Source organism: Callorhinus ursinus, unplaced genomic scaffold, assembly GCF_003265705.2.
Source record: "Callorhinus ursinus isolate GAN/ISIS: 27379988/994484 unplaced genomic scaffold, GSC_fseal_2.0 scaffold27, whole genome shotgun sequence".
NCBI classification, from domain to species: Eukaryota; Metazoa; Chordata; class Mammalia; order Carnivora; family Otariidae; genus Callorhinus; species Callorhinus ursinus.
This window is the reverse complement of record NW_027397089.1, coordinates 21,798,661-21,825,877: the sequence shown is the minus strand read 5'-3', so window position 1 is coordinate 21,825,877 and position 27,217 is coordinate 21,798,661. Positions and strand designations below refer to the sequence as shown.

The window sequence follows — 27,217 nt, the reverse complement described above, 5'->3', positions numbered from 1 at the left end:
GAACCCCACATGTGAAGTCCCCTTTGAATTAAACAGTGAGATCAATGCAGGAAAAAAAACTATGGTCATAACATATAGTGATTTCTCATCTCTTCTATTACATGCCTCCGTTCTATAACCCTCTTATTAGAATACTGAGCAAAAACTACAGAGATGTAGGGAGGGATCGACAAGCTAAGCAACCTCTGTCATGTTACCAGTGTGGATTTCAGCTCCATTACAGCTTGCCATCCCTTTGTGAAAATCTGGGTGGTTCTGGAGTTAGATTGTCAGATGAAATGCTTTCACCCTAAGAAAATGACAAAACTAATATAGTATCACCTTTGCTGAACAAGATTACCTAGTTTTTAGAGATTTATAACAGCCTGTTTCCTTTCTAGACTTCTCCTATAAAACAAGAAAGACACCTATGCCATGATATACAAAATCACTCTTCTGGAGTCAAGAGATTACATTTATTTTCTCCTCTTTTCAACTGAAACCGAGTACTAGCTTCCAGAAGTTTCAATCTGCATCAGCTCTAAGATTTAAACAACTTTATTACTTCAAAATCTCAAAGTATTTGTCTGTTTAAATACATTTTTCCATTCCACGAAGAGCTAAAGTACTTTCAAAAATTGCACCTTTGCAATGCAGGAGCCCCTTAGAATACTGTGTCAGTTGAGCTATTTGTGATACAAAAGCACCAAGCATCACTCTTGGCAAATAGTAGGCATGCAAATATTTCGAGTTGTGTAGGGTTTCTCTACAGGTGCTGTTCCATCACACATGCAAAATTCATGAGCTTGCTAACCAATCACAGCTAATGTGTGATCAATGGAAGACAGCATTCTAGTTAATCTCCAGCTATGTTCCCACCCAGATAGCCTCTGTTTCTTGATAAAGCAATTCAAGTCCCTGATCCCTTGCTGTAAAAGGCAAACAACAACAACAAACTTATTTCAGGCCCATCCTCACATCAAATCCAATTCTTTCTTCTGTACCTTCAAACCCGTGTTTTAGGATTATACTTATACCCACTACCAAAGATTTCCCCCCCCCCGACTCTTTGCATGCATTGTTATTGTTTTTTCTCCAGAAATAGATTAACAGTAAACCTGGAAATAGATGGAGAGTATTTAGAGGTAAGGATGTTGGAACTATGACATAAAGTGTTTATAATTGCAATTTTTAAAAAAGCCTCAATATCCAGTAAATGGGCTGACAAAATTATGGATAGCTATATAATTGAAATGTTGTGCACCCAGTACAAATGATGAGAGGATTCTGCCTAAGCTTGATAATGGAGTAACAATAAAGATAAGTAGATGGGCAAAAAATGTAAATGCCAGTGTATAAAGACATTCAAAAAATGTTTGAAAGACTCCACAATAAAATTGTTTAAAATGAGCAGGAAGGGGTGGGGGGGGAGTTAGAACACCAGCTGGGCAGTAAACCTACCCATGGCATTTTAAAAACGGATCTAATGTTTGTTGTTAGAATAACAATTAAAACCCCTTCCCCCTCCCTGAGTTGCATCAGTTTGCCAAACACACACACACCCCCGTGAACATAAAAGATCTGAAATAGATCTTTTTTTAAAAAACATACTACCTGGTTGCCCTAAGGGAATCAGAACTAAGATGACATTTCTTCATAAAATACTTTATACCTTTGAATATTTTTTGCCTTGTGCAACTTTGGTTTTTTTTGAACTTGCAAGGCAATACAAGTTCTTGAACAATCCACTTTCCCTTGCTTGCCATCTCTTAAACAGGCCAAGTATGCACGTTCCCTCCCTGCAGTCTTTGCATCTGCTCTCCCTGCTTTGAATGTTCTTCTCTCTAGAAATTCAAATGGTTATTGATCTCCCACCTCATGAATCCATTTATATATTGTTATCATTTAGAGACCACCCACCCCTGTTTAAAATAAATGTACCTCCTGCAATTATGCCAATCTTTAACCCTTTACCATGTTTTTTCTTTTATAATATTTATTGCCCTCTGACATTAAATTTCACATTTGTTTACATTTGTTTATTCTCGATATTCACTCACTAAAATGCAAGCTCACTGGGACTAGAGTCTTTTGTTGGTTTGTGCCCTCCTAGCCACCAGAATAATGCTTGGCACAAACCTAGGGCTCAACATGTACCTGATTTAAAGGATAAATTTGAAAGGCGCAGTGTATCTGAGAAGTAACTACATAGCATTGACATATACTGTAACATTTCTCAATTTGAGGGCACCACCTTCCCAGGGGGGGAAGAAATTTCTAGTGCAGTTGGAAAGGGGCCCCTCCTCTTCCTCTTTTCTGAAAGACACACATGTAAACATATAACATGGCAGTTGGTGTTGAAAACCTCAGGTTGGAGGTTCAAGAAGGTCAGAACTCCTAACTCCTTCATTTATATAAAGAAAACTAATCTAAATGCCATCGCATCACCTCAACGAAGAGTATTCGAGAGATAGAGTGTACGAATGAAGCATGCCCACTGCCGAACTCAGACAAGAACTTGTTCCTTCCCAGCTATACCCTTCTAAGAGGAATCCCATGGTCTCGAGCTCATATGCCTACATTTTATCAAATAGCACTAATGCACCTTTACATTGGCTCTGAGTTTACTATTTTGTGAATAAAGTGGTGTGAAAAGACAAAACATATGCTAAGATAGGAAAACATACTCCAGTCATACACCTTTTCCTTTCAAGGGTAAAAATTTTATTTTTGAGGAACTTCATACTGCACATTTTTAAAGAGTCACATAAGAAAGCAAAAATGTTATCCTCCCCTCATCCTAGAAATAAATAAGGGCATAAAATTTCTTTTTAAATCACGACACTTGGAAGTTTAGCACCAGCATCCAAAATGAACAAAAAAGGAAAAAAAAGCATTTACTATATATTTCAGATTTCTTTGGTTGGGGTTCTCCCCATGTGGTTATTAATATTTCTTCTTTCAATTCATATTACCAAAACAGTAAAAACCAGGAAAAAAATATAAACCTAGTGGTTGCTGAAACTGGGGAGGTTGCTCTCCTGTCTTTTGTGCAGGCATTCCCGGGATCTCAGCTTGCTAGAAAAACTGGCTGACTTTTTCCTTTTGTAGTTGTCTGTTTCATGAAGAATAATAGTAAACATTCTAATGTCCACATCTTGGTTATCAGTCTTCCACATTATTGCTTGGATGTTTCTTTGGTGTTGGTTAAGGTCATGGTCTGCTTTATGCTTTATTTTTTTTAATGGTCATTAATTCTTTAGGTCACCTGGAAAAAAATTAAAACCAAGAGTGACAAAATGACCAAAAGTTAAAGAATAAAAAGGCAAAAATGTTAATTCAAAAAACAGTATTTCAGAAGCTCTAAACGGAATCTATCTTTGCATCTATAGATTTGTAAACTATACATTTAATAAAACATTTTTGTTATAAACCAGAACATTCAGTACATGGTAGTAAAAAATTTTATAAAACTATATAAAATTACCATCATGAAGCCTTCTCAAATAAGTGAAACTACAGCCTCACTTATTCTTCATAATCATTTTAGTGGCTGTACAATATTTCCTAACATGAATATACCCCCAAATTGAGCCCCTTCCCAATGTTAGATTATAGATAGTAGAAGTATTTGTTTCCCTGTATTTTGGATTATTTCCTTACAAGACCTAGAAATAATGTTACTAAGTAGGTTACAGCCAAATGACTGAAACAATTCTAAGTCAGTTAATGCAAGCAAATTTAAATAGGGAGCTTAATTTTATGATATATTGTCCACAAAACCCAGAGATAAAAGACAATATTCCCAGCATAGCAAATGTCTACCTGACAGAAGGCTATGAGTTTAACAACCTCTTTTAACTAAAAGCTAATTCTTTATTTAATGAAAAGGGCAACAACCAAGAAATACTCAAAAATTTAAGTCCCAGGAGTTACTAGCTAAAAAACCCAGAATGAAAACAACTATGGCTTCTAAATTCCTCTAAGAGTGGCTTCACAATTGGGTCAGTCTTTCTAGTTATATTTTTACCTACATAAATTTTCCAACACCAGTAAAGACAGCAAGCTGAACTTCACCCAGAGGTTGCGCTTTACCACGCCCTGTTCAAGCACTTCATACCTGTTCTCTCGTAAATCTCTACAACAACCCTAGTGAGGTAGTCTAGTTGGTATCCCTGTTTTATCAGCAGCAGACATTGCTGAGGTAGAGGATAAACAAACCACTCGGTAGCATCCAGCAAATGAGCAGGAGATCCTGCACTGAGTACAGAAACCTCTTGGCTCTCACACATTATGCTGCACTGCCTCAAAATAAATTCTGTTGGTTATCAAAGGGAAGAAAAAAACTCTCAAGTTTATTCTGTACAGCAATCTCGTTCAAACTGGCCACTAGGTGTCACAAAAGTAAAACTTTCAGTTTTCTGAAGACATGTTAGTATTAAAAATTGTATTAAAAAAATTTTTTTTTAAATTTGATGTTTACACCCCCAAAAGCCTAGTGAAATAAGGTCAAATCCCATACTTAAGCATTAAAACGACTCTCTCTCCAAGATCCTAAAGGAGATTAAAGGTCGGCCCAGAGGAACCACAGAACTAGTTCAGGTTAGAAGTCAACAATACTTAAAATATCAACTCAAGCCTGGGGAGCTCTTACCTGGCGATGGTGAAGGTGCCTGGGGAGCCTGGTGTTACTCAGCACTGCTCTGCTCGGTGGCTGGAGCGGGGTTCTCAGATGGCGCTTCGCCTGCCTTGGTCTAAAACACGAAACAAAACCACAAATCAGAAACTGATCCAGATGACAATGGAAAGTTCAAGGATAAAAGGTCTCAAAAGTTAGAAACTTGCTGCTTATGAAGGTAAATCACTGTGCAAAATCAACTATTCTTAAGTAGGAGTCAAAAATTAGTACCACAGAAGAAAGGCCCATAAATGGCAACTAAACAGCACCACTCTCCATAACAAAAAGTCTCTGATACCCAATTGCTTTCAATACGTGCTTAGAGAGGCTCCTCTCTAAATGCTGTCCTTTGTTCAGAGAGCCCTAAACATTTTAATTCTGAATGTCCATTAGTATGCATAATTCTTTCAGAGAATGTTAATTAGTTGAATTCAAATATTGGGTTTGTGTTATGTACAGGGGATTCTCTCTCTCCATAACATATATAGATACAGATCTTCAGCAAAATATTATATATTAAAAATATATTATCATTTATATGAAATACATACTGTTAGATATAAAATACCTATGAATGTTACTATAAATAACATTTTATATAAAATGCTCTATCATCGTCAGTTACCAGGTTATCAAAGCACTCTTAGGATGGAATACTAAATAGGGTCTGACATGACTAAGGATGGTCTGGCAACATCCCCCTCTGGCTGTCTGACTTTACCTCTTTGCCATCTTGTGAAGGAGCATTAGGAGGACGGGGGCGACGCCGATAGTTGTAGGGGCGCCGGTATCCACGGCGAGCAGATGGCTGGTTTGGACCATTGGCCGCTTGTTGGTTCTCTTTATCTTCAGCCTCACCAACAGCTGGGGCAGGTCGGGGGCGAGGAGGGCCTCTAGAGCAGAGAACACGACGAAAAAAAAGAGCACAAGTGCAACAGGACGGGGGGCCTCAAGAATAATCTTTATTTTTTAAGATTAAGTGATCGGTATTTATAGCTAGAATTATACACAGGCTAATGCAGTAAATGGAAGAGAGATTTTTGTGAAAAAAAAAAAACAAACGAACATATTTTTCCACTATTTTCCCCTCTTCATCTGAATACCTATTTGTAGTGGACACATAGCATGATCCTGGCAGGCACCTGGCAGGCACCGAGGACAGGAAGATTTAAAAAGAAAAGTCTTGTCTGGTATCTGCTCTCCTCGAACAGTTTAGTGGAGACTAGGGGATTAAACATGGGGGAAAACTAACATTACTCTGTGCCAGAGCCTGTGCTGGGGATGTTTTTGTGTCAAATATTTCATCTCCATGCTAATTCTGGAAGTTGGATTTATAGTGAGAAAACCAAGAGTAGTGTAGAGAGGGTATTTGGTTGAACCACAGGGAATTCTGCTTTTTATAGGTCAACAAAGATCAGGTGTAACTTTCCCATGATCGTGCAGCCAGGGATTGAGAGAGCTGCAATCTACATATACCACTCTCCCCTTTCTGTTTTCATTAAGACATTTCTATGAAGTGTCTTATTTTTGAAAGTCCTTAGTAATTAATCATTAGGAGTGATTATGTCTAAAACTGGAATGAATCTTGTGAGGAAAAAGGACACAAAGTGGTACAAATCCTTTCCCAAAATAATAGACTCACCCTCCTTTCAATAAACCCATATTGCCAAACCTCAAGGTGGTAAAAATGTCAATCAGGAGTGAAGGTCTACTTTTTTCACTTACATCAAGGATCAGGGAGAGGAACAGAAAGGCTTATGATACAAAGAGCCTTAGAAGGATTTTATGGAGTCTAGCCCAATTCAGTCTTCACAAGGGATAAAGCACAAATAACCTATTCCTTCACTAATATGAACGTCACTGGTAGTAATAATGTCTCGTGTTTACTGAGGGCAGACTGTACCATGTGCCATTATCTTAGATTCATTAGTACTTTTAGAAATTGTAAAATACTCTTTAGTGTCCATCTTAGAGACCTGGTAACTTAAGTCTGACAGTCCAGGAACCTCCAAAAGGAGACACAGGTACAAGGTGGGAATTTAAACACAATCTGATCTGTAGCCTGACTTACCACCTACACTGCCTTGGTTTTCGCAATTCAGTATCCCAAATATCTTCTTGGCACTCACTTCTTCCTCCATTTGTAGCTCTACCACTGAATTACCCATCAATTAATTTACTGTTTATTTCATGAAATATAATAAAAAATTAAATATTAATTCACACCATATGAAAGTTAACAAATACAAATAATAGTCTGGTACAGAGATACCTAAATATTTTGTTAGGTGGGGGGAAAATATCCCACGGCCATCTGAAAGCATACTGCAGAGTTCCCCCGAACCTTAGGATGCAGCCACTTCTTCTAATTATATTACAAATCCATAAAATAGGCCCACAATAGTCTCATCCACTGTACTATTGCTCACAAGTGCTTCAACTGGTCGTTAGTGAAAAATGTCACCTACCTCCGGTACCTTGGGCGGTAAGTTGGATTTCGATGAACGGGTCCCTGAAGTTGGGCCCCCTCTGGGACTCCCTCCTTCATCTCTCCAATCTCACCAGCCTACAAGAAGGCAGTGAGAGCTGAAAATGAATGTCATACTACCAGATACAAGACACACAGAGCCCACAGTTACATTCAGAATTTTTAAGTAAAAAGATGCTTCATTATAAAGCCAAGAACTGTCAACTTTAACAGTGAACTGTGTACTGATACAGATCTTCATGAATGATAGCAAAGAAAACCTTATTTCCACTAGAACAGTCTTCTGCCTGTCACAGAGCATCTTATCTTATAAGGCCAACTTAACATTTTGAAGTGTCCCATTCATCTCTTACCAAAAAACCCCCACATTGTAAAAGGAAATACGATGATCTACTACATTTGAGCAAGGAGAATCTTTTCCACATTTCAAACTCAGACCCACTTATTCAGTCTACGGACAGGGTATCCCTTCAACCATTAATGATTTCTACATTCAAAGGTTTTCCCACACCTCCTAACTACACCTTCACCTCTGGTTTCTTCCTTTCATCTCTTTGCATTATTTAAGTATAACCTTTAAAAAATAATAAAATTACACTTTCCTGATGATAAATTTATTTTAAGTTGGGGATATAAAATTCATTTATTGTGGAACTTCCAGAGAAAGAAACGACTAAAAACTAGTAACAAAACCCACGAGACACATCTCTAAAATTCTTTATAATACAGCCACATCTCAGCTTCCTTTTTCTCAACACTAACATCCCTTACTTCTCCCTAGCTCACTAAGAAAAGAGAAGCAGCCAGCAAAGAATTTCCACTTTCTTTCATGCTCAAATCTGCCCAGATACCTGCGCTTGCTGTAATTTTCTCCTCTCTCCTAACCCTGGGTGAGTGGTCCATGCTCATATCCAAAGCCAACTCCCCTGTCACCTCCTCGAACACTTTGACTCGCGATCCCTCCTCCCCTTCATTGTAGATTTTTCCCTCTTCTCTACACCCTCGTTTCCATCCAGGCAAACAGGCTGAAATAGCACCCAACCTTTACTTACAGAAAAGTTGGAAGTACAGAACCTAATCCTCAGGCCCCATTCAAGCTTCACCAGTTGTTCAATAATGTCCTTGACAGCAAAAAGACCCATGCAGAACATGCACTGAATTTAGCTGTCTCTTTGCCCGGAACAGTTCTTCAATCTTTACTTGGTTTTCATGACCTTGACACTTTTAAAGATTACGGGCCAGTTATTTTATTCAATTTGGGGCTGTTTGGTGTTTCCTCATGATTTAGCTTATGCATCTTTGACAAAGAAGCCACAAAAGTCACACTGCATTCTTCTCATCGCATCCTGTTGGATGGCATATGGTTTCAGTTTGCATCGTTACTGACAGTGTGCACTGTCAAAAGTACTTAAGGTGGTATCTGCCAAGGCTACTTCTCTGTAAATTTACTCTTTCCCTCTTTGTCATTAATGAGGATTTTGAGAAGTACTTTCAAAGTCTGTAAATATTTCCCTTCTCATCAAATTCTCAATATATTCATTTATGTATTTGTACCTGTATAAACTCATGGTTTTCTATTTTATTCAATGAGTTATAATCTGTTACTATCATTACTGGCCAATGGGAACCCTTTCAAGCTGGCTCGTGTCCCTGACATGTCTCCAACATTCTCTGAGTACTTTCTTGCTTTTTGGCACAACAAGATGTTCCGGGCTCATATTGTACTTTCTCTGGCCCAGCTCTGAAATCAGCCATTTCTCCAAGAGAGCTTCTTTTTGTTGGAGCATGGTATTTAGGAATGAAAAATTGGGGACCAGGTATGCTCAGTGTTATTAAGGAGTGTCTGTTTTCAGGGACTGAAATAAGAGTCTATTTCTGTAGACAGAAATAAGGCACACACACACATGCTAATATGTATCTATATACATATACAGTATGAGTTACACATAGGTACATGTGCCTATGGGGGTATGAACGTAGAGCACATTTGACTTGCCCCTCTATAATGGCTTTAGGAGCAAGTTGTTGGGGAGGGAAGGGTTAGGGAGACCAGAAGAGAATTCACTAAATGTCAAAACAAAATCAAAGCAAACCAAAACCTTGCCCTGATCCCATATCCTCCCCTCCTCCAGCTACTACCCCATTTGAGTTCCTCTACAGACATACATATAAAAGAAAACCACCACCACTACCACCACAGAAACCTTAAAGGAGAATATAATACCTTTTCTTCCTTACCCTTTGCTCTCTTGAATTCATTCTAACCAGACTTTTGCCCTCACCAGACCGCTAACCTCCAAGTTACCAAACCCAGGCATCAATTCTCAGCACAACTTCCCGTGCGTAACAGCATTTAACGCAGCATTTCCTTCTTGACATACCTTCTCCCTCTCTGGTCCTTCTTCATCTTCATCTTGCATTGTCAGTGCCCCAGGGACTCGGGTCTAGGATCAGTTTTCAACCTACACTCATTTCATAGTTAACCCCATCCCTGCCAGGCCTTTTAATTTGTTCTTATGACCCCAAAGTTCCACGTAGTCTCATTCCCACCCCCCAACCCCCCCGGACCCCCTTGGGCCTCTGTCCCCGCCATTCCCCCTGCTGTTCCTGGCCTTTCCCAGTGCCCCGAAAGACTCTCTCCCTCACTTTATTTAGGTCTCTTTTCAAATATGACCCCAAAGACTTTGTCAACCACCTTACCTAAAATGACACCCTCCTAACTCAAGCCACGTTCTCCCTCTCAACCGTGCTTTATTTTTCTGCCTACTTCACATCTCCAGGTAATATTTAATGTGGGGTGGGGGCAGATCTCCAGATGATTTCCACCTTTCCCCCAAACCCGATCTTTCTTCAGTCTTACTGTATTTGTTTACATCAAAAACCACAGAGGTATCCTTTACTCCTCACACCACACATCACACCATTATCAAATGCCATCACTTCCAGGTTTAAAATATTTTTTTAAATCTGGCAACTTTGAACACCTCCACTGCTAGCATTCTCATCCATGCCATAACCAGCTCCACACGGGGAGATCATAGCAGCTAGTCTCCCTACTTCCACCCCTGTCTCCTGTGATCTAAGCTTCCATAAGTAGTCCCATGAGCTCTTAAATATGTCTTCCCTGTTTATATCCCTTTACTGGCTTTTTGTCACATTTAGAGCAGGTCGGCAGTCCTTACCAGTCTACCAGGCAGGCTGGATCTGCTCTAAGATACCACCCTAATCACACCTCTGACCCCTTGCAGCCTCGCTCACAGCTGTCCCAACCACACAAGCCTCCCTTTACTGCTCCAGACAAGCCAAGCTGCCTCTTCCCCAGGGACTCTGATTCACAAAAAAACAGACAGAAACAGCAATTGACATGTATGAAGGATGAGAATTTACTAGAATGGTAAGAGGGGAAGAGCATCGGCAAGAGACTGAGTTTAAATCAAGCTCCGCAACTTCCTGCCCATGCAACCTCAGGTAAAAGTTTGCCAGTTTTTAAAAATACTCAACTCTTCATTTGTAACACCAACAAAAATATGGAAACCACTGCCAATTTTATAAAGACTGGATGGGAAGACTGGATGAGCACTGATTTCAAACATCTGCCACTTGGTCAGTGCCAAATATTTTATACTCCCTCTTCTCTATCAGATACCTCTTCCCTTAAAGAATGCAAATAGTGGCTATTGGCTCAGTAACCAGTTCTACTTAATTTGCAAGTGAAAATTAAATTAAAATTAAGCTAGAATATTATCTTTAAAAAAATAGAAGCCATTTGGCCACTGATGTATCATGCTATATATGTCCTTTGTACATAAGGGAAATACTATTGTCCTGTATATTATAATTTTTTCCCTGTTGTGTCCAATAAATTTCAGTATCTATGTAGTAGAAAATGTTTGCAAAGACTTCTCTATTTGACCCCAGTAATTTTAACATCCTAGAGATCTCTCTATACTTTTAAGCCATTACACTAACAACCTTGCAGGAGCCTAGCTGTATGAAAGATGAGTCTTAGGGATTTTCATTTGATGCTGTTGATTGCCTTAAGCAGATTTCTTTAGTCACGGGACATCCAAACATGGTATGTATTAGAAAGATTGTAAGGAAAAAATGTTGAAGGAATCTAAGGACAGCTCTTATTTCATATACGGAATGGGTAAGAGATTCAGCTCAAGTTAAAACAACTCCATGCAATTATCAGAATAAGCATGTTTCTCAAAATTAGTTTTCAACCAGCTTGTGCAAATGTTGCTCTACAGAGCACTGAATTATCAATTTGTTCTGAACCTTCAATTCCTAAGATGAAATATAATTTATTTTAAAAACATAGAAAAAAGAATCATGTTCTCAAAAAATGATACATACAGACGTGCTAAATAAATATTAAGCAAGATTATTTCAGGAAAGTACAACTAATGCCCTAAAAATAAATGTGTATTGCAATCTCACTGACTCTTCCTGTTCTCATTTCCTAGAAGCCCAGAATGCTGCCCTAAAGAAACCTACTATGCCTCACGGACCCAATCTCTCCATATATGAAAGTCTACTTGTTATTTTTAGCACATTCGTCAGGGACAGCTGTTAAAGAGTGGAAGGGAAATAACAAGAAGCAATGTAGAAAGAACACAGTCATGCATGATGGGATAGGAGATGGGTAGCAACAAACAGACTGAACATAGTGTTCAGTCAAAACACTTAGTGGAAAAACAGAAAACAAAAACCAAGGACACGAAGAGGGAAAATTTATAGCTAGTGACAACAAAACTGATACCCTATCCCAAGTCTTCCAAGTTTCCTGGGAATTATGAAGTTGGTACAAGTTTATTAATTATAGGTCAGGTTCACAATAGCTATATCAGTATTCTTCAGGAAAAAAAGGAGAATCAGTAACTAACCAACGGTCACCACGTCTACGTTAGGTTTTCTTAATAATCGATGCCATCTCATAAAAATTCAAGACTTAATAGAGATTTTATCTATCCTGAGGAGCGTGCTAAAATCTTCACCCTCGATTTAATCATCATAAATCCATGGAAGAGGTACCCCTTCTTATTATCCCCCAGTTAATAGATGAGGATTAAATTGGTTTTCTCGAAAGCTCACAGAGTCAAGTAGCAGAGGCAAGATTCAAATCCAGGTCTACTGACTTCAGAGTTCTAGCTCTTAATGCATAACCATCTGTCTCTCTGCTTTAAACGGTACACTATTCACCAGGGTGGCCAATTACAGGCATGGCTCCTGTGGTTATGCTTTTGGTTCTGTTATGAGAATGGCTGCTCAGAAAAAGCATCCTAAAGGCCTTGCCTCAGCTTCTGTGGCATCAGGAAGCCACAAACAAGGTTTGACTCCCGGCGGCTGGTGTTGGAGGAGGAGGAGGAAGAGAAGGCAGAGGAAGGACGGAGGGGTGAGGACTGCTGAAGACAAGTCCCAGGTGCAATTTTACCTGCATTCTGTTGGGATGGGGAAAGACCCGTGAGCGGCGGTCAAAGGTCTGTCCCACGTGGTAAGGCGGGAACCGCCTCCGGTACTGAGGGCGATACTGGGGGCGGCGCAGCTGACTCCGGGCCCCAGAGAACTGCCCGTCAGTGGCAGGGGGCTCAAATCCTTCACTGCTGCCGCTCCCTTCCTCCTCCTCCTCCCCAGCGTACTAGCAAGCAAAGAAACAGAGATTCAGAAGAAGTTTCAGCAAGGACAGAACCAAAGAATACTGCTTAGGATGAGTATCACCAAAAGAAAAAAAAAATCTCCCCCAAAAGAATAATCCCTTCTATTATAAAGACAGAATGCATTTAACCCAGGTTATCATGTGATTACCTGGGATAAACTACATTAAGATCAAAGTAGATCTGTGCAGATAAAATATCAAGAAGCAGAAAAGCAAGAGCAATCAATCCATAATGAATTTAGTAGTCATCTAATCAGAACTGGTGACTATCTGTTGATCAACCACCCAAAAAAACCCAACTACAAGGTTGGTATTAGTTAGCTCCACCAAATGTGTATCTCCCAACATTTGCCATCCACTGGGGGCAAGATCAGGACAAAACAAGAAAAAAAAAATACTTTGTGATGTTCTCAACAGGTTTGTCCTAAGAGTCCAACCTTCCAGGAGCAGTTCTCAAAGTGTGGACAGGGTCTCGGAAAACCCTTCCGAGTGGGGGGCTGGTACTGAATTCCAACATTCTTGTAACGCTACTAAGACAATATTTGCCTTTTCCCCTCTTATTCTCTCATGCACATGTGGAGGGGCGCCAAAAGCTACAAGGACACGTAGCCTCTTAGCTGACTAAATGCAGAATGAGATATGAAAATCCAGCTGGCTTCTATTAAACCAAATATCAGAGATTTGCAAAAATATAAAGCAACATCTCTTCTCACTCAATTTAAAAACAGTTTTCATTAAAAAATGTTACTTATATTTGTGTAATGAGTTTATTTTAAATCAATTATCTTTTAAATGGCTGCTCTCATTGCTAATATAATATTAATAGATATAAACACACATAAACAAAAACTCTGGGATCATCAATAACATTTAAGCATATAGGGGCACCTGGGTGGCTCAGTCAGTTAAGCATCTGCCTCTGGCTCGGGTCATGATCCCAGGGTCCTGGGATCGAGCCCCATGTGGGGCTCCCTGCTCAGTGGGGAGCCAGCTTCTCCCTCTCCCTCTCCCCCTGCTTCTTCTCTCTCTCTCTGTCAAATAAATAAATAAACAAAACCTTTAGGAAAAAAAATTTAAGCATATAAGTGGGTCCAAAAACCAAAAAGTTTGAGAACTGCTGACTTATGGCATGATTCTTTTCATATGTTTTACAATAAAGTTTTAATTGCACTTTTATAGTAGTAAGTAAAAGATACAGGCAGTTTCTAAATATAGGCCTTATTAACAAAGGAAAACTACTGGCCTTAGATTTTTTTCTTACATTTTAGCTACCATATCACATACTGATACTTTATATTAAAAAACATCCAAACATCCCTCAAAGAATTTATATCAAATCTTAAAGGATATAGATATGCAAATGCCAAAGGTAGTCAAGAGAAGTAACTATAGTTTTCAAAAATGAATAAATTAAAAACTAATAAAATAATGATCTATTTCTTTTGGAAGTGAGGATATTTAAGATTTAGAACCCTCCAGAACCAACCACATGGGCAACTAAATTCCCAAAAGCAGAAAAGTTTCAACTATAGCCTCAACTAGTCTAATTTCAGAAAAATCAAGCCATTCTACACTTCATAAAACCTGCATCAGACACAATGTCCAACTATATAAAAACATATTAGCGTAGAAAATATACACCAAAATAGTAAGTGTGAGACTGCATAAATTATTCTTATTAGGCTTTTCTGTATCTTTTTTGAGTTTTATACAGCCAAATCATTAAGAGTTTTATAAAATAAGAATAACGGCATTGCCATTGCCAAACATGCTCTTTCTAGCTAAGGAGAAAAGTCTTTAAAGAAAAATTTCCTGGGACGCCTGGGTGGCTCAGTCGGTTAAGTGTCTGCCTTCAGCTCAGGTCATGATCCCAGAGTCCTGGACATCGGGTTCCTTGCTTAGTGGGGATCCTGCTTCTCCCTCTGCCTGCCAGTCCCCCTGCTTGTGTGTTCGCTCTCTATCTCTCTCTGACAAATAAAGAAATAAAATCTTAAAAAAAAAAAATTTCTCACTAAAGTTTTCCTACCAGCTTTACTTCTGAATTAACCTAGTAATCAAAATACAGTTGGCCCTTGAACAATGTGAAGGTTAGGGGTGCCAACCCCCATGCAGTCAAAAATCCATGTATAACTTTTAACTTCCCAAAAATTTAACTAAAAGCCTGTGGTTGCCTGGAAGCCTAATAATAACACAGAGTCAATCAACACCCACTTTATATGTTATATATATGATATACTATATTCTTACAGTAAAGTAAGCTTTGGAAAAGATAGTGTTTTTAAGAAAATCATAAGGGAAATACATTTACATTACTGTACTGTATTCACCAAAAATATCTGCAGGTTAAGGGCACCCACACAATTCAAACATATATTATCCAAGAGTCAACTGCCATCAAAACTGGAGTACTGTGAATCTGATGAATTTGACAGTTAACTTGATATAATAAATGTTGTAGTAGCTCATTCCTACTCCCTACCCCCTGCACAGGTTTTTATTAAAAATCAAATAGGATAAGCAAAATATGGGTAAAAAATAATAGAACTAGGGGAGGGGGGCAGGGAGGATGGATGAAATAGATGATGGGGATTAAGGAGTGCACTCGTCATATTGAGCACTGGGTGATGTTTCAAAGGGTTGAATTACTATATTGTACACCTGAAACTTACATAACACTGTATGTTAACTAACTGGGAATTAAAAACTTTAAAAAAAATAAAAATAAAATAGAGACCAGTAAAATTAAAAAAGAGAGAGAGAAAAGAAAAGAAAAATACAGAAACAGAAAAATAAAATGTCAACAGGTATCTGACAAAAACCAATTTGGGCAGGGTGTTAAGATGACAGAATGAAGAAGGAAAGCATTAAGGTAAGCAGAAAGATATAAACCTACCAAAGCATAGGGATAAATCATTCTCATTCTGCACACATTTTATTCTGATGAGATTTTTCAAAAGGTTTCCTTGGATAATATACACAACCACAATCTAGTGCTCACAAAGCATCTTCAGTTTTATTCTATAGTGCCAATCCCATGTACTAATTCTAGAAACATCAAAAAATGACTCAAATTTAATGGGATCCTCATGATCGCAAATGAATGGGATTCTTTTTAGGTGCCTTCAGAGTACTTTAAATTGAGCCTTCTAAGTAAGCTATAAGACAGACTTGGTTGTAAACCCTTTCACCAGGATTGCTACCAATCTAAAAAACTAAAAATCTGGAGAATTACTTACTGCTTCTTTACTTTAAAATAATGGGAAAATGCTATGCTAAATAAAATAGTTACTTAGTCAAGACAAATTAGTATTTTTGTGGTCAGTACTATTTTTTTTGCCTATTCCCAAGCTATTCCTCATTCTCCCTTGCCAACCAAACCCTTATTTTCTTAGAGGTCAACAGTGCCAGTGCCAAAGAGATGAACAACAGGTTTATACCAATCATGGAAATCCCATTCCCCTTTGCCAGGGAATGCCACATGACTAGGTTCTGGCCAGATAAAAGAGCCAAATAAAGAAAAAGCCCTTTTGACAACCCTGGCACAGCCTATCTTAATTAAGTCTTCTTGTTGAAAGATAATTGTCTGTTACTTGCAGCCAAATTCGTACAAACTGATACAACTTCTGAATGGCAAGTGTCCAGAGAGACTTTTAGCAAAAGAAAAATGCTAGACACTAAAAATTTCCCAACCAAAAAAAAAAAAAAATCATTTTGTGCCTCTAAGAGAAGATACATCTATCTGCTCCAAGTATGTACACTTAATTTTAGACATGACAATTTTTTCAATCGCTGTTTAGGAAAAGAGACAACATACATTACGGGGAGGTCCACGGCGTCTGCCATAATAGCCACGTCTATAACGGCGCCGATCAGCAGCATAACGGCTCCCTTCTACGGGAACTCCATCTGGTCCAGTCACATTGGCTGCTTCTGCACCCTGAGAAAGAAAATGGACAAAGATGGCCTCAAAATTAAAAGAAGCTGAACTAACCCCCCACCTCCACCCCCAAAAAAACCAGTCTTGGACAGTCAGAATGTTAAAGACTGGCAGAATGTACTCACAATTCCTATCATGACATCAAAAATACACCCAGGTATTAATAAGGTGAGCGAGGTGCTTGGTGTACTGATTACAATGTAGTTTCTTTGCTCATACAACCTAAACTTTTCCTTCTTGTTTGGTTATACTAAGTTCAAGAGCAGGATGTACCTCTTTAAGAACATAAACTGGTAAATGTAATGCTATTATAAAAGAAATAATGCTAGACCAGGAAGAATGTTCCCCAGTGGAAAATAACTGAGGCATTATCGTCTTAGAATAATGTTGAAACTGGATGCCTGGGTGGCTCAGTCAGTTAAGCGTCTGCCTTCAGCTCGGGTCATGATCCCAGGGTTCTGGGGTTGAGCCCTGAGTCTGGCTCCCTGCTCAGTGGGGGAGCCTGCTTCTCCCTCTCTCTGCCCCTCCCCCTGCCTCGTGCTCTCTCTCTCTCTGTCTCAAATAAAATCTTTATTAAAAAAAGGAAGAATGAAGGGGGGGAAATCAGAGGGGGAGATGAACCATGAGAGACGATGGACTCTGAAAAACAAACTGAGGGTTCTAGAGGGGAGAGGGGTGGGGGGAAGGGTTAGCCTGGTGATGGGTATTAAAGAGGGCACGTTCTGCGTGGAGCACTGGGTGTTATGCACAAACAATGAATCATGGAACACTACATCAAAAACTCATGATGTAATGTATGGTGATTAACATAACCTAATAATAAAAAAAATAAACAAAAAAAGAAAAATGTTGAAACCTGTATGATTCTAAGAGACACTAAGAGAAGAGCTATTCACAGGCCCAAGTGGCTCTGTCTGGCGCAGAGTTACTGAGAGGGAAACCTCCCAACTTGGCAGCAACAGAAAAGAAGGTCCTTGATTTAGCAAGACATAGGTTTCCACAAATGTAGTGCCACTTTAGACCTTCTTCTGATCCTTGAGACAGACTTACCATCCTTATTCTCATGTGGACAGGTAAAACAATGCTTCAAAAATATAAAAAATTGAGACAAGAGATTCAAGAGTCTATATCACACTCTACACCAATTTGTAAAACCTCAAGTTCTGAAAACATACAGAGGTAAAAATAACCTGCCAACACAAGATTTAAAGGGTTCAATGGGATAACAGAAACCATTACAGGTCAGCATTTGCTGGTGGATGATTTCAAACTCCAGATTTGCAAGACAGCCTAGGGATCACATTGGTAAAGAAATCATTTAAATTTCTCTATTAAATGCAGTGACTTTTTCTCTTTTAACAGAACAGCTTGAGAGCTATTAAGAATGTGGACCACGGGGGCGCCTGGGTGGCTCAGTCGTTAAGCGTCTGCCTTCGGCTCAGGTCATGATCCCAGGGTCCTGGGATCGAGCCCCGCATTGGGCTCCTTGCTCCGCGGGAAGCCTGCTTCTCCCTCTCCCTCTCCCCCTGCTTCTGTTCTCTCTCTGGCTGTGTCTCTCTCTGTCAAATAAATAAATAAAATCTTAAAAAAAAAAAAAAAAGAATGTGGACCACGGAATGGTGTGTATGTATGTGCAAAGAGCACATGCACAGTAGTCAGTCAGTCATTCACTCAGTTTCTCGTTCAGCTGCCACAAGCTTCCACGGCAGTTATATCATATGTGGTTTTAAAATGTTTTTATTCTTATTCTAGATTGTTTTACTGATATCTATAACAGACTCTATTTACAGATATCTATAACAAAGCATAAAGGACATTACTAATGTTGGAATAATATAAAACAAAAGTTCTGTAGATTTATTTCAAGATGATCAATTAGCTTCTTGTATTGTTCATCTGAACAAAGTTGTTACTCAGTCTACGAAGACGCCCCTGGCTTTACAAAACCCAAGCCAAAGAGAAAATACAATGATTATGTTAAATTTGAATCTTCTTTCGGGGCGCCTGGGTGGCTCAGTTGGTCAAGAGTCTGACTACTGATTTTGGCTCAGGACACGATCTCAGGGTATGAGACTGAGACCCGCAATAGGCTCCACGCTCAGCAGGGATTCTCTGAGATTCTCTCCCTCGCCCCCCTGCCTTCCCTCCCCCTCGAGTGTGTGCACGCACATGCTCTTTCTCTCAAATAAATAAATCTTTTTTAAAAATTTGAATCTTCTTGGGGTGCCTGTGTGGCTCAGTTGGTTAAGCATCTTCCTTCGGCTCAGGTCATGATCCCAGGGTCCTAGAATCAAACCCTGTATCAGGCTCCCTGCTCAGTGGGGAGTCTGCTTCTCCCTCTCTCTCTCTCTCAAATAAATAAATAACTCTTTTAAAAAGAATTTGGGGCGTCTGGGTGGCTCAGTTGGTTAAGCGACTGCCTTCGGCTCAGGTCATGATCCTGTAGTCCCTGGATCGAGTCCCCCATCAGGCTCCCTGCTCGGCAGGGAGTCTGCTTCTCCCTCTGACCCTCCCCCCTCTCATGTGCTCTATCTCTCAAATAAATAAATAAAATCTTTAAAGAAAAAAAGAATTTTGAATCTTCTTTTATTGAGGTTAAAACATTCTTTAATGTGTATTATTTGTGCAGAAGTGCTTACAAATCACAGCATGAAAATTTTATGCTTATAAAAAGGAAATCTTCCCCAAAGCAACTTGTATCTATTTTTAATACTATGCAAGTTATGGGTGCCTGGCTGGCTCAGCTGGTAAAGCATGTAACTCTTGATCTTGGGGTCGTGAGTTCGAGCCCCATGTTGGATACAGAGATAACTTTAAAAAAAAATACTACAAAAGTTAAATTTTAATCTATACTTGAATATATATTTGGTACCAAAATAAAGTATCTCCTTTAAATTTCGAAAAATTAGCTTCTCCCTCCATAGTTGAACAGGGTTCACCATTTATTAAATGAGAAATTAAAATGCCCTTTTATAAGAAGTCAAAGAACGTTTACAATGATATTCAATAATCAAAAATTTTCTACTTAAAAAAGTCACTTCTTCCTGTCAAAAACAAAGTAACATTAATTCAAAAGGGGCCGAGAAACCATTTATTATGCAAGAAAACCATGTGCCTGCACACTTTGATACCCAGCCACAATATTCTCTCACCTTTTCTCCTTCAACCACATCAAACTCTACAGTTTCTCCATCTCCTACACTGCGCAGATATTTCCGTGGGTTATTCTTCTTGATGGCAGTCTGTCGATAACAGAAAATTCTAAATGAAGTATACATCAATATTGGCCACAGATTTCATCTTTCAAGTTTATTGTTTATATTATTACTTTTTTAAATTATCATTCTCCCACTAACCCGGATCTCCAAAACAAACAAAAAACACTGTAAAACTATGTTCCACATTATTGTCTTGATTCATGTTATCTTTTGAAATTCTTCTTGATAGGTGGATTCAACAGAATGCTTAGGTAATATACACAGTTTTGTTACAACCTGATCATAATACTGGATACTATTAGTTCCCTCAAACTATTAAGTACCTAAGATTCAGATTGAACCTCCATCAGTGGTGGGGGAGAAATGCCTTCATGAAATCTTACGTAAAGACACAAATACACCATTTCACATAGAGAGGTTTCTATGGACAAGAGAAACTGCTAACCTCAAGAGGAATTGTAAAATATATGAAGGAGTGGAAGGATGATGAAGAATAGAAAAAAAGGAATTTAAAAATGCCAGAAGGATACTTTTTTTATTATGTTATGTTAATCACCATACATTACATCATTAGTTTTGGATGTAGTGTTCCATGATTCATTGTTTGTGCATAACACCCAGTGCTCCATGCAGTACGTGCCCTCTTTAATACCCATCACCAGGCTAACCCATCCCCCCACCCCCCTCCCCTCTAGGACCCTCAGTTTGTTTTTCAGAGTCCATAGTCTCTCATGGTTCGTCTCCCCCTCTGATTCCCCCCCTTCATTCTTCCCCTCCTGCTATCTTCTTCTTTTTTTTTTCTTAACATATATTGCATTATTTGTTTCAGAAGTACAGATCTGTGATTCAACAGTCTTGCACAATTCACAGCGCTCACCGTAGCACATACCCTCCCCAATGTCTATCACCCAGCCACCCCAAGAAGGATACTTTCTGATGGAATACACAAAATTATCTCAGGAATGAAACATTACTGATAATCATAATCTGGCCTCTTCCCCACCTCCCCCCATTTTAGGCATAAGGAAACATGAGGCTGGTTAGTGATTTAGCTGAAGACCTGAAGATACAGCCTGGTGGGGAAAGTGCAGAGAGCGGGTAGGAGAAGCTCCCACCCCTGCACTGTATCTCTGACATTATTCCCCCATCACACCACTCATATGTCACTCTTCCCTACACACTCCCTGATGATGCATTAAAAGGTTAAGAAGATATTATGCTGCATGAGACATGTGCCTCTAAATATCTGCCTATGAAAAGGCTTCCCTTCCTCAGTCAGTGAAAGGGGGAAACAATAATTTCTGCAATGAATTTCCATTTCTTTAGTTGGTATCTCTAAATAGTTAAAGGGGCTCCGAGTTTCTGTGGAACTAGGTCAACCTTATTTTATAAAGCGATTAGGCATGTGTAATCCAGCCCTTCCCTTACTCTGAGTGGGAGGGAGGAGGGAAAGAAATGAGCCAATAGGGCAGAGACCGCACCCACAGGGGAGAAAGGCAGCTCAGGACAGGGTATCTGCGCCCGCAGTTAGAACATTCAGCCATTCCAAAAACAGCCGCTCCCCGCCTGCTCCTTCCCTCCTTCCTGTTAAACTGGGCAGGCCTCAACGCATTGAGGTGACTCACCACACAACCTCATAGGGGCTGGAATCGGGTCATATACTTGCAGGCTAATGATGCTGGCGACCAGTACAGAAACTTGTGAGGTCCTTTTACTGTAGCTGTCACCAAACAGAGTTCTGTACCCAAAAGGTCGATTAACTTCTAGGTATTATAAGCAACACTTTCTTTCAGCCTATTACGACTTTAAAAGTCACCGTATCTCAACAACAAAAAAATCTATTCAGAGTATCTAGGTACAACTGATATATATCCAGTCAAGCAGAAATGTAAACAAGAGAAACCACAACTACAGAGCTTAATCTTCGATATCACCAGCTCCAGTCACCACCCCCACCTCAAATTCACAATCCTAAACAGAAGGAAACAAAAACGCAGAAAACCAGATGCTTGACAGAGTCCTGCAGGTAAACGTACTGGAGTTAGTACCTGGCTCTATACTTCCCTGTTGTACACTAAGAGTTCCCCACATATTTGAGACAACTCACTGAAAATTAAATATACAAAAAGAACAAGGGGAGGCATTTCTTCTTTTAACAAATATTGTAAAACAAGTCCAGGATACACAATGAAATAAAGAGCATCCCAGGCCAGGAAAGTGAAGACAGAGATCCCAGGAGCAGACAAGCCTGCCGTTTGCCATATTTTACCCATTTTCTACATTTCCTTCAAATCCAAGGGAACGTGGACCTTTTGACCTGGACATGTGCTAACCATGCCTCATTTTAACAGGAGGGGAGGACTATCCTGGGAATTGGGGAGGTTTCTCATGTCTTGGATACACAGACTCTAACCATCCGCTTCGCTGTGCTTTATTTACCTCAAGTCAGAGTTACTTTGGTAGAAGGGCTTTAACCAAGACCCACCCAGGCAAAAGCCAGATCAGTTCCAGCCAAACACTAAGGAGGAACCACAAAGTCAGGAAAATAAGATGCTAACATGGAAACAAAATTTTGTCAAGGCCTCAAAGGCTTTAAAAATTAGAAACTGGTCTAACTGATTATTACTCCATTCGAATATTACTGCAAACATAAAAACTCAAAACAGTTTATATGATGGAACAGAAGAGTTTATCTGCCAATCTTAAAAAACGTGTGCCCTTGCACAAATAAAAATCACAGTAAGAGTTCAGAGTAGAATAATAGTTTATAGGACTTCATTTTCGAAAAGAGACAACAGCAGATTACAGACACCCCCTCCTCACATGAGAAATGTAACATTTATTATCCCTCTTACCTGATGTACAAATACATCTTCTTTGGTGTCATTTCTGTTGGGAGACAAAAAAGTTCATAAATAAAAGTACTAGGTATATGGAAAAACTTAAAAGAACAGATGTTTTTATGAGTTTAGATCCCAAGACTTCAAAAAGACAACATAAACTTTTGTTTATCCTCTCAACTTAATTCAGATGCCTGGAATCAGTCCTTGTGAAAAACTTCCAAACCTGCAAGATACCTGTCTTACTCCTCCATATTACCGGAGTGCTTAGATCCAAGTGTACAGATTCTACAGAAATATCCCTTCCCTCTCATCTCCTCCTAAATCATGTGGAATGTAATCAGAGCCTGAGATTTCCCTCCCAGTAAAAGCAAAGTAGGACAGTTCAGAGGACAGGGCACAGCTGTGAACTAGGCTCTCCTTACACTGAAACCTAAAACAGCACCCCCCCTTCCTTCCTGCCCTAACTCACCCCCCACCCCACCAAATCAGATAAGGAAGAAATTAAGGAATTTTTAAAGGGGGGGCAAAGAAAATGACAATATCATGTAAAAACTTCATCACACTCCCAACAGCCTACAGTTGTGTTCTTGTTTTTATATGGCTAGAAGTTACCATTGTCTATTTTTATTTTTTTAAGATTTTATTTATTTATTTGTCAAAGAGAGAGAGCACAAGCAGGGGGAGCAGAAGAGGGAGAAGCAGGCTCCCCGCTGAGCAGGGAGCCGGATGTGGGACTCGATCCCAGGACCCTGGGGGTCATGACCTGAGACGAAGGCAGAGGCTTAAGGACTGAGCCACCCAGGCGTCCCGAAGTTACCATTGTTTAAAGAATACACTACACTTTCTACACAGGACTTGGGACAGACCTGGGTTACAGATCCAGCTCAATTACTCACTAGTTGTGTGACCTTAGAAAAGTTGCTTAACCAGTCTAAGATTCCATTTCTCCATCTGTGAAATTATGGATGTGGTCCCAATTATCCTAAGGCCCTTCCCATTTCTCATTTATCTCCCTCACCTTTTCTCTTCTAATGACTGAATTTTATAAAATACATTATTTATCAGTATTCTGGAAATGTATTTTAATTAATATTTAACACCAGTAGCTTAGAAATGAGAATGTTGACAGTGCTTACAAATCTTAAAACTTACCCCAGACATCAATTAAAAACCAAACAAACAAACAAAAAACTTACATAAGCCATTTAAAAAGTATGGTAAAGGATTTATAAACTGCTGGTGCCATAAAGTAAGCATGCATTTTAAAAACATATACAGAGATACACACATACCGATTTATAAATCCATATCCATTTCTGACGTTGAACCATTTGACAGTGCCAAGGACTTTGGTGGCTAAAATAAGATTAAGCAGATAAATTAGTATCTGACCTACAAAGAGATAAAGCTCATATCAATAAGGTCTTGATAGCATTATATAAAGCCTAAACATACCTGAGGAAACCATTAAAGGCTTAATTCTAAAATATATACAGAAAAGAAAATGGAGCAAGGGAAGATATCATAGGAAAATACTTTTCAGAAGACTAAACCTCTCTTCCTTGTTAAACTTTTCAGTAAAGTCATAAGAAAAGGAGTGGTTGTAAATCTATACAATTCTGCAATAATTAAAATTGGGAAACACTGTTTAAGGAAAAAAACAAACAAAAAACACTCTTTAAGATCAAAGTTTTAATGCTGAAAAATTTTCTAAGTGCAAAAGAAGGGTCACAATGAAAGAGAAGATAGATAGATGAACAAAGTACCAATGACCCTAACACATCACTTTCACACTCTGACATATAAGGCAAACTTTAAGTGAAATAATAGCTCCTACAAAGCTACTGTTTTGTAGCTAATCTACAAAGACATAAAGTAGCTTGTCTAGTTGCCAGATGGGGGCCTATCAGAGGAGTCAAGAGTAATAATAGAACTGATGCTGTCTCAATCCCAGTTTGTACTCACCCCCCCTAGGCATGATGTAACAGGCCTTTCCAAACCGTAGTGATGAATTTGGGCTTCTGTTTCATTGTTTATCCTACTCTCTGCAGTTGGTGAGAGTCAAACTCAGCATTTTTTACAAAATCCCCCTCTTTAACCTGATTGTCTCAACTTTCCATCATGAGTAGGACAATTTCTGTACAACACCAGACTTCAACAGAATTCAAGAGAAGGAATCTAAATAATATGGTCATATTACTTGTACTTCAGAGATTCATATGTCAGCCGTCAAGCATGATTTGAGAAGACTCCTTTGAATCAATTGTGAATGCTAAATTCAGAACCTCTAGGAAATGCCTACATCTAAATTCAGGAAACACATAAAGCAATTATCAAGACTCAGTGAAACAGGAAATACGACAATAAGAGTAAAGTTAAAAAAAAAAAAGGCTTAGTAGAGAATGAAAGTAATCTATGCTGCCTCTCTATGAGATACAAAGTTGATAACTTCAAGGATAAACAATAAGGATTCCGTTTTTAAATTCAAGACTAAAAGAGTAATTAGCTCTTGCTTGCTTGTGGGCAGATGCTGTCCACAGTTCTGCTATGTTGATATGCCCAAGGAAGTATTTTAGCTGTAAAAAGAAAAAAAAAAAACAAAAAAACCTCATTATGCCTCTAAAGTCATTCAGCCCACCACTGACTGAGCAATCTCCAGCTCTATGTCCAAGCAATGAAGATCTCTCCAATGAAGAGATTGAACCATTGGAATCTTCAGTTTTAGGCCATTCTAATTAGAGCAACAGGTCAAAGAAGAAAAAAAAAAACCTGTATTAGATCTAAATGTACACAGAAGAGGCTCACTTTTGATAAATCATACGCTTTTAAGTCACATGTTATTTCAAATGATAGGCTTTTTGTGCCTTTCATTTGCCCCAAAATTAATGACCTGGGAAAATATAAAGATAGGAACTCTTTGATCCACTTCCATATAGTTAATGTCTAGCACTGTCAGAGGAATAATCTTGATTAGAAAGGCAACACTAATAGGAAAAAAGATGAAATTTTTAAGTCGAACTTCAATCCAGGCTGAAGGCCATTTTTACTCCCCAAAGTAGTTTTTCAAAATGTCCTAATTCCACAAATATCTCCAACAATGTCATAGGATCGAACTTTCATGCATACCTCTTGCTTTAAAACCATAAACTCACTTCACATACACAAAGGAGGAAGGGGAGCGGGTAGTTCAGAGGAAGACCATATGGCTTCTAGGATGTTTATTGGGAAAGTTTTCTTTCACTCGGGTAAACTATCTCTGGCCTATGGTTATCCACTGAAGTTAAAGACTGTTTGCAGGAACCAGAATGGGAGAATCCAAAACCAGAATTCCATTTCAGTCAGCACTGTGCCTTGCACATTTTAGGCACCCATGTGTTTGCCCGGCAAAGGAAAGAAGATGGCAGAACACACTGGACAGGGACAAACAGTGTCAAAATGTCATGTAGAAGGCTGTCCTTCATTTTAAGAGTTGGAGTTACAGTGGAAAGATGAAAGACCTCCAGAATCATCACCTGGGATGTGGTAGAGGCTTAATAGCAGTTGGTGGTTAAGAAAAGTTAATTTATCTGTTCCTTTCATCTTTAAAGCTATCTGCTTCAGTTAATTTTCTTAAGATTCTATTTTTTTTAAAGATATGTATTTATTTATTTATTTGACAGAGAGAGAGACAGTGAGAGAGGGAACACAAGCAGGGAGAGTGGGAGAGAGAAAAGCAGGCTTCCCACTGAGCAGGGAGCCAGATGCGGGGCTCGATCCCAGAGTCCTGGGATCACGACCTGAGTCGAAGGCAGACGCTTATCGACTGAGCCACCCAGGCACCCCTCTGCTTCAGTTTAAAATCCAGCAGTTTAGGGGCGCCTGGGTGGCTCAGTCGTTAAGCGTCTGCCTTCGGCTCAGGTCATGATCCCAGGGTCCTGGGATCGAGCCCCGCATCGGGCTCCCTGCTCAGCGGGAGTCTACTTCTCCCTCTCCCTCTGCCTGCTGCTCTGCCTACTTGTGCTATCTCTCTGTCAAATAAATAAAATCTTAAAATAAATAAATAAATAAATAAATAAATAAAATAAAATCCAGCAGTTCAGTTTAGATCCAGAGGGTACAAGGATCAAGTGAAAACCTGAAAACTTTCCTGTATAGAAAAATGAATATTAAGAATATACCTTAACACTGCTTTGGTTAACCCAAGGTTGTCTCTCTCAGACATTTTGCATGGAAATGTTCCAAGAAACACTTGTTGGAAACAATATCCCAATACAACAGTGACTAGACTGAAGTAACTTTTAGTCCAGCAAAATGAGGGCAATTTTGTTTCTGAACCTACACAGTTTACATTTAGCATGTTGTCCCCCAGTAACTGAGTAAAAGCTCTGGAAGAACAAAACAGGCCTTTCAAAGCGGGGGGGGGGGGGGGGGGGGGG

At 39.2% G+C, this 27,217-nt stretch overlaps 1 protein-coding gene across 2 annotated transcripts in view; it reads right to left on the bottom strand.

Moving 5' to 3' along the window:
• Positions 1-2,680: 2,680 nt before the first annotated feature.
• YBX3 (Y-box binding protein 3) overlaps positions 2,681-27,217 on the bottom strand; it is a 26,368-nt gene continuing 1,831 nt past the window's right edge. The window contains exons 2-10 of one of the 2 annotated variants that reach the window (XM_025879723.2): positions 24,095-24,158; positions 22,815-22,848; positions 19,894-19,983; positions 16,619-16,741; positions 12,583-12,786; positions 7,126-7,223; positions 5,379-5,550; positions 4,634-4,733; positions 2,681-3,247 (exon numbers count right to left, since the gene is read on the bottom strand). In XM_025879723.2, the coding sequence (XP_025735508.1) occupies positions 4,668-4,733; positions 5,379-5,550; positions 7,126-7,223; positions 12,583-12,786; positions 16,619-16,741; positions 19,894-19,983; positions 22,815-22,848; positions 24,095-24,158 (851 nt within the window). In that variant the 3' untranslated portion in view covers positions 2,681-3,247; positions 4,634-4,667. The remainder of the gene's footprint in view (positions 3,248-4,633; positions 4,734-5,378; positions 5,551-7,125; positions 7,224-12,582; positions 12,787-16,618; positions 16,742-19,893; positions 19,984-22,814; positions 22,849-24,094; positions 24,159-27,217) is intronic. The other variant, XM_025879724.2, reaches the window with a different exon arrangement.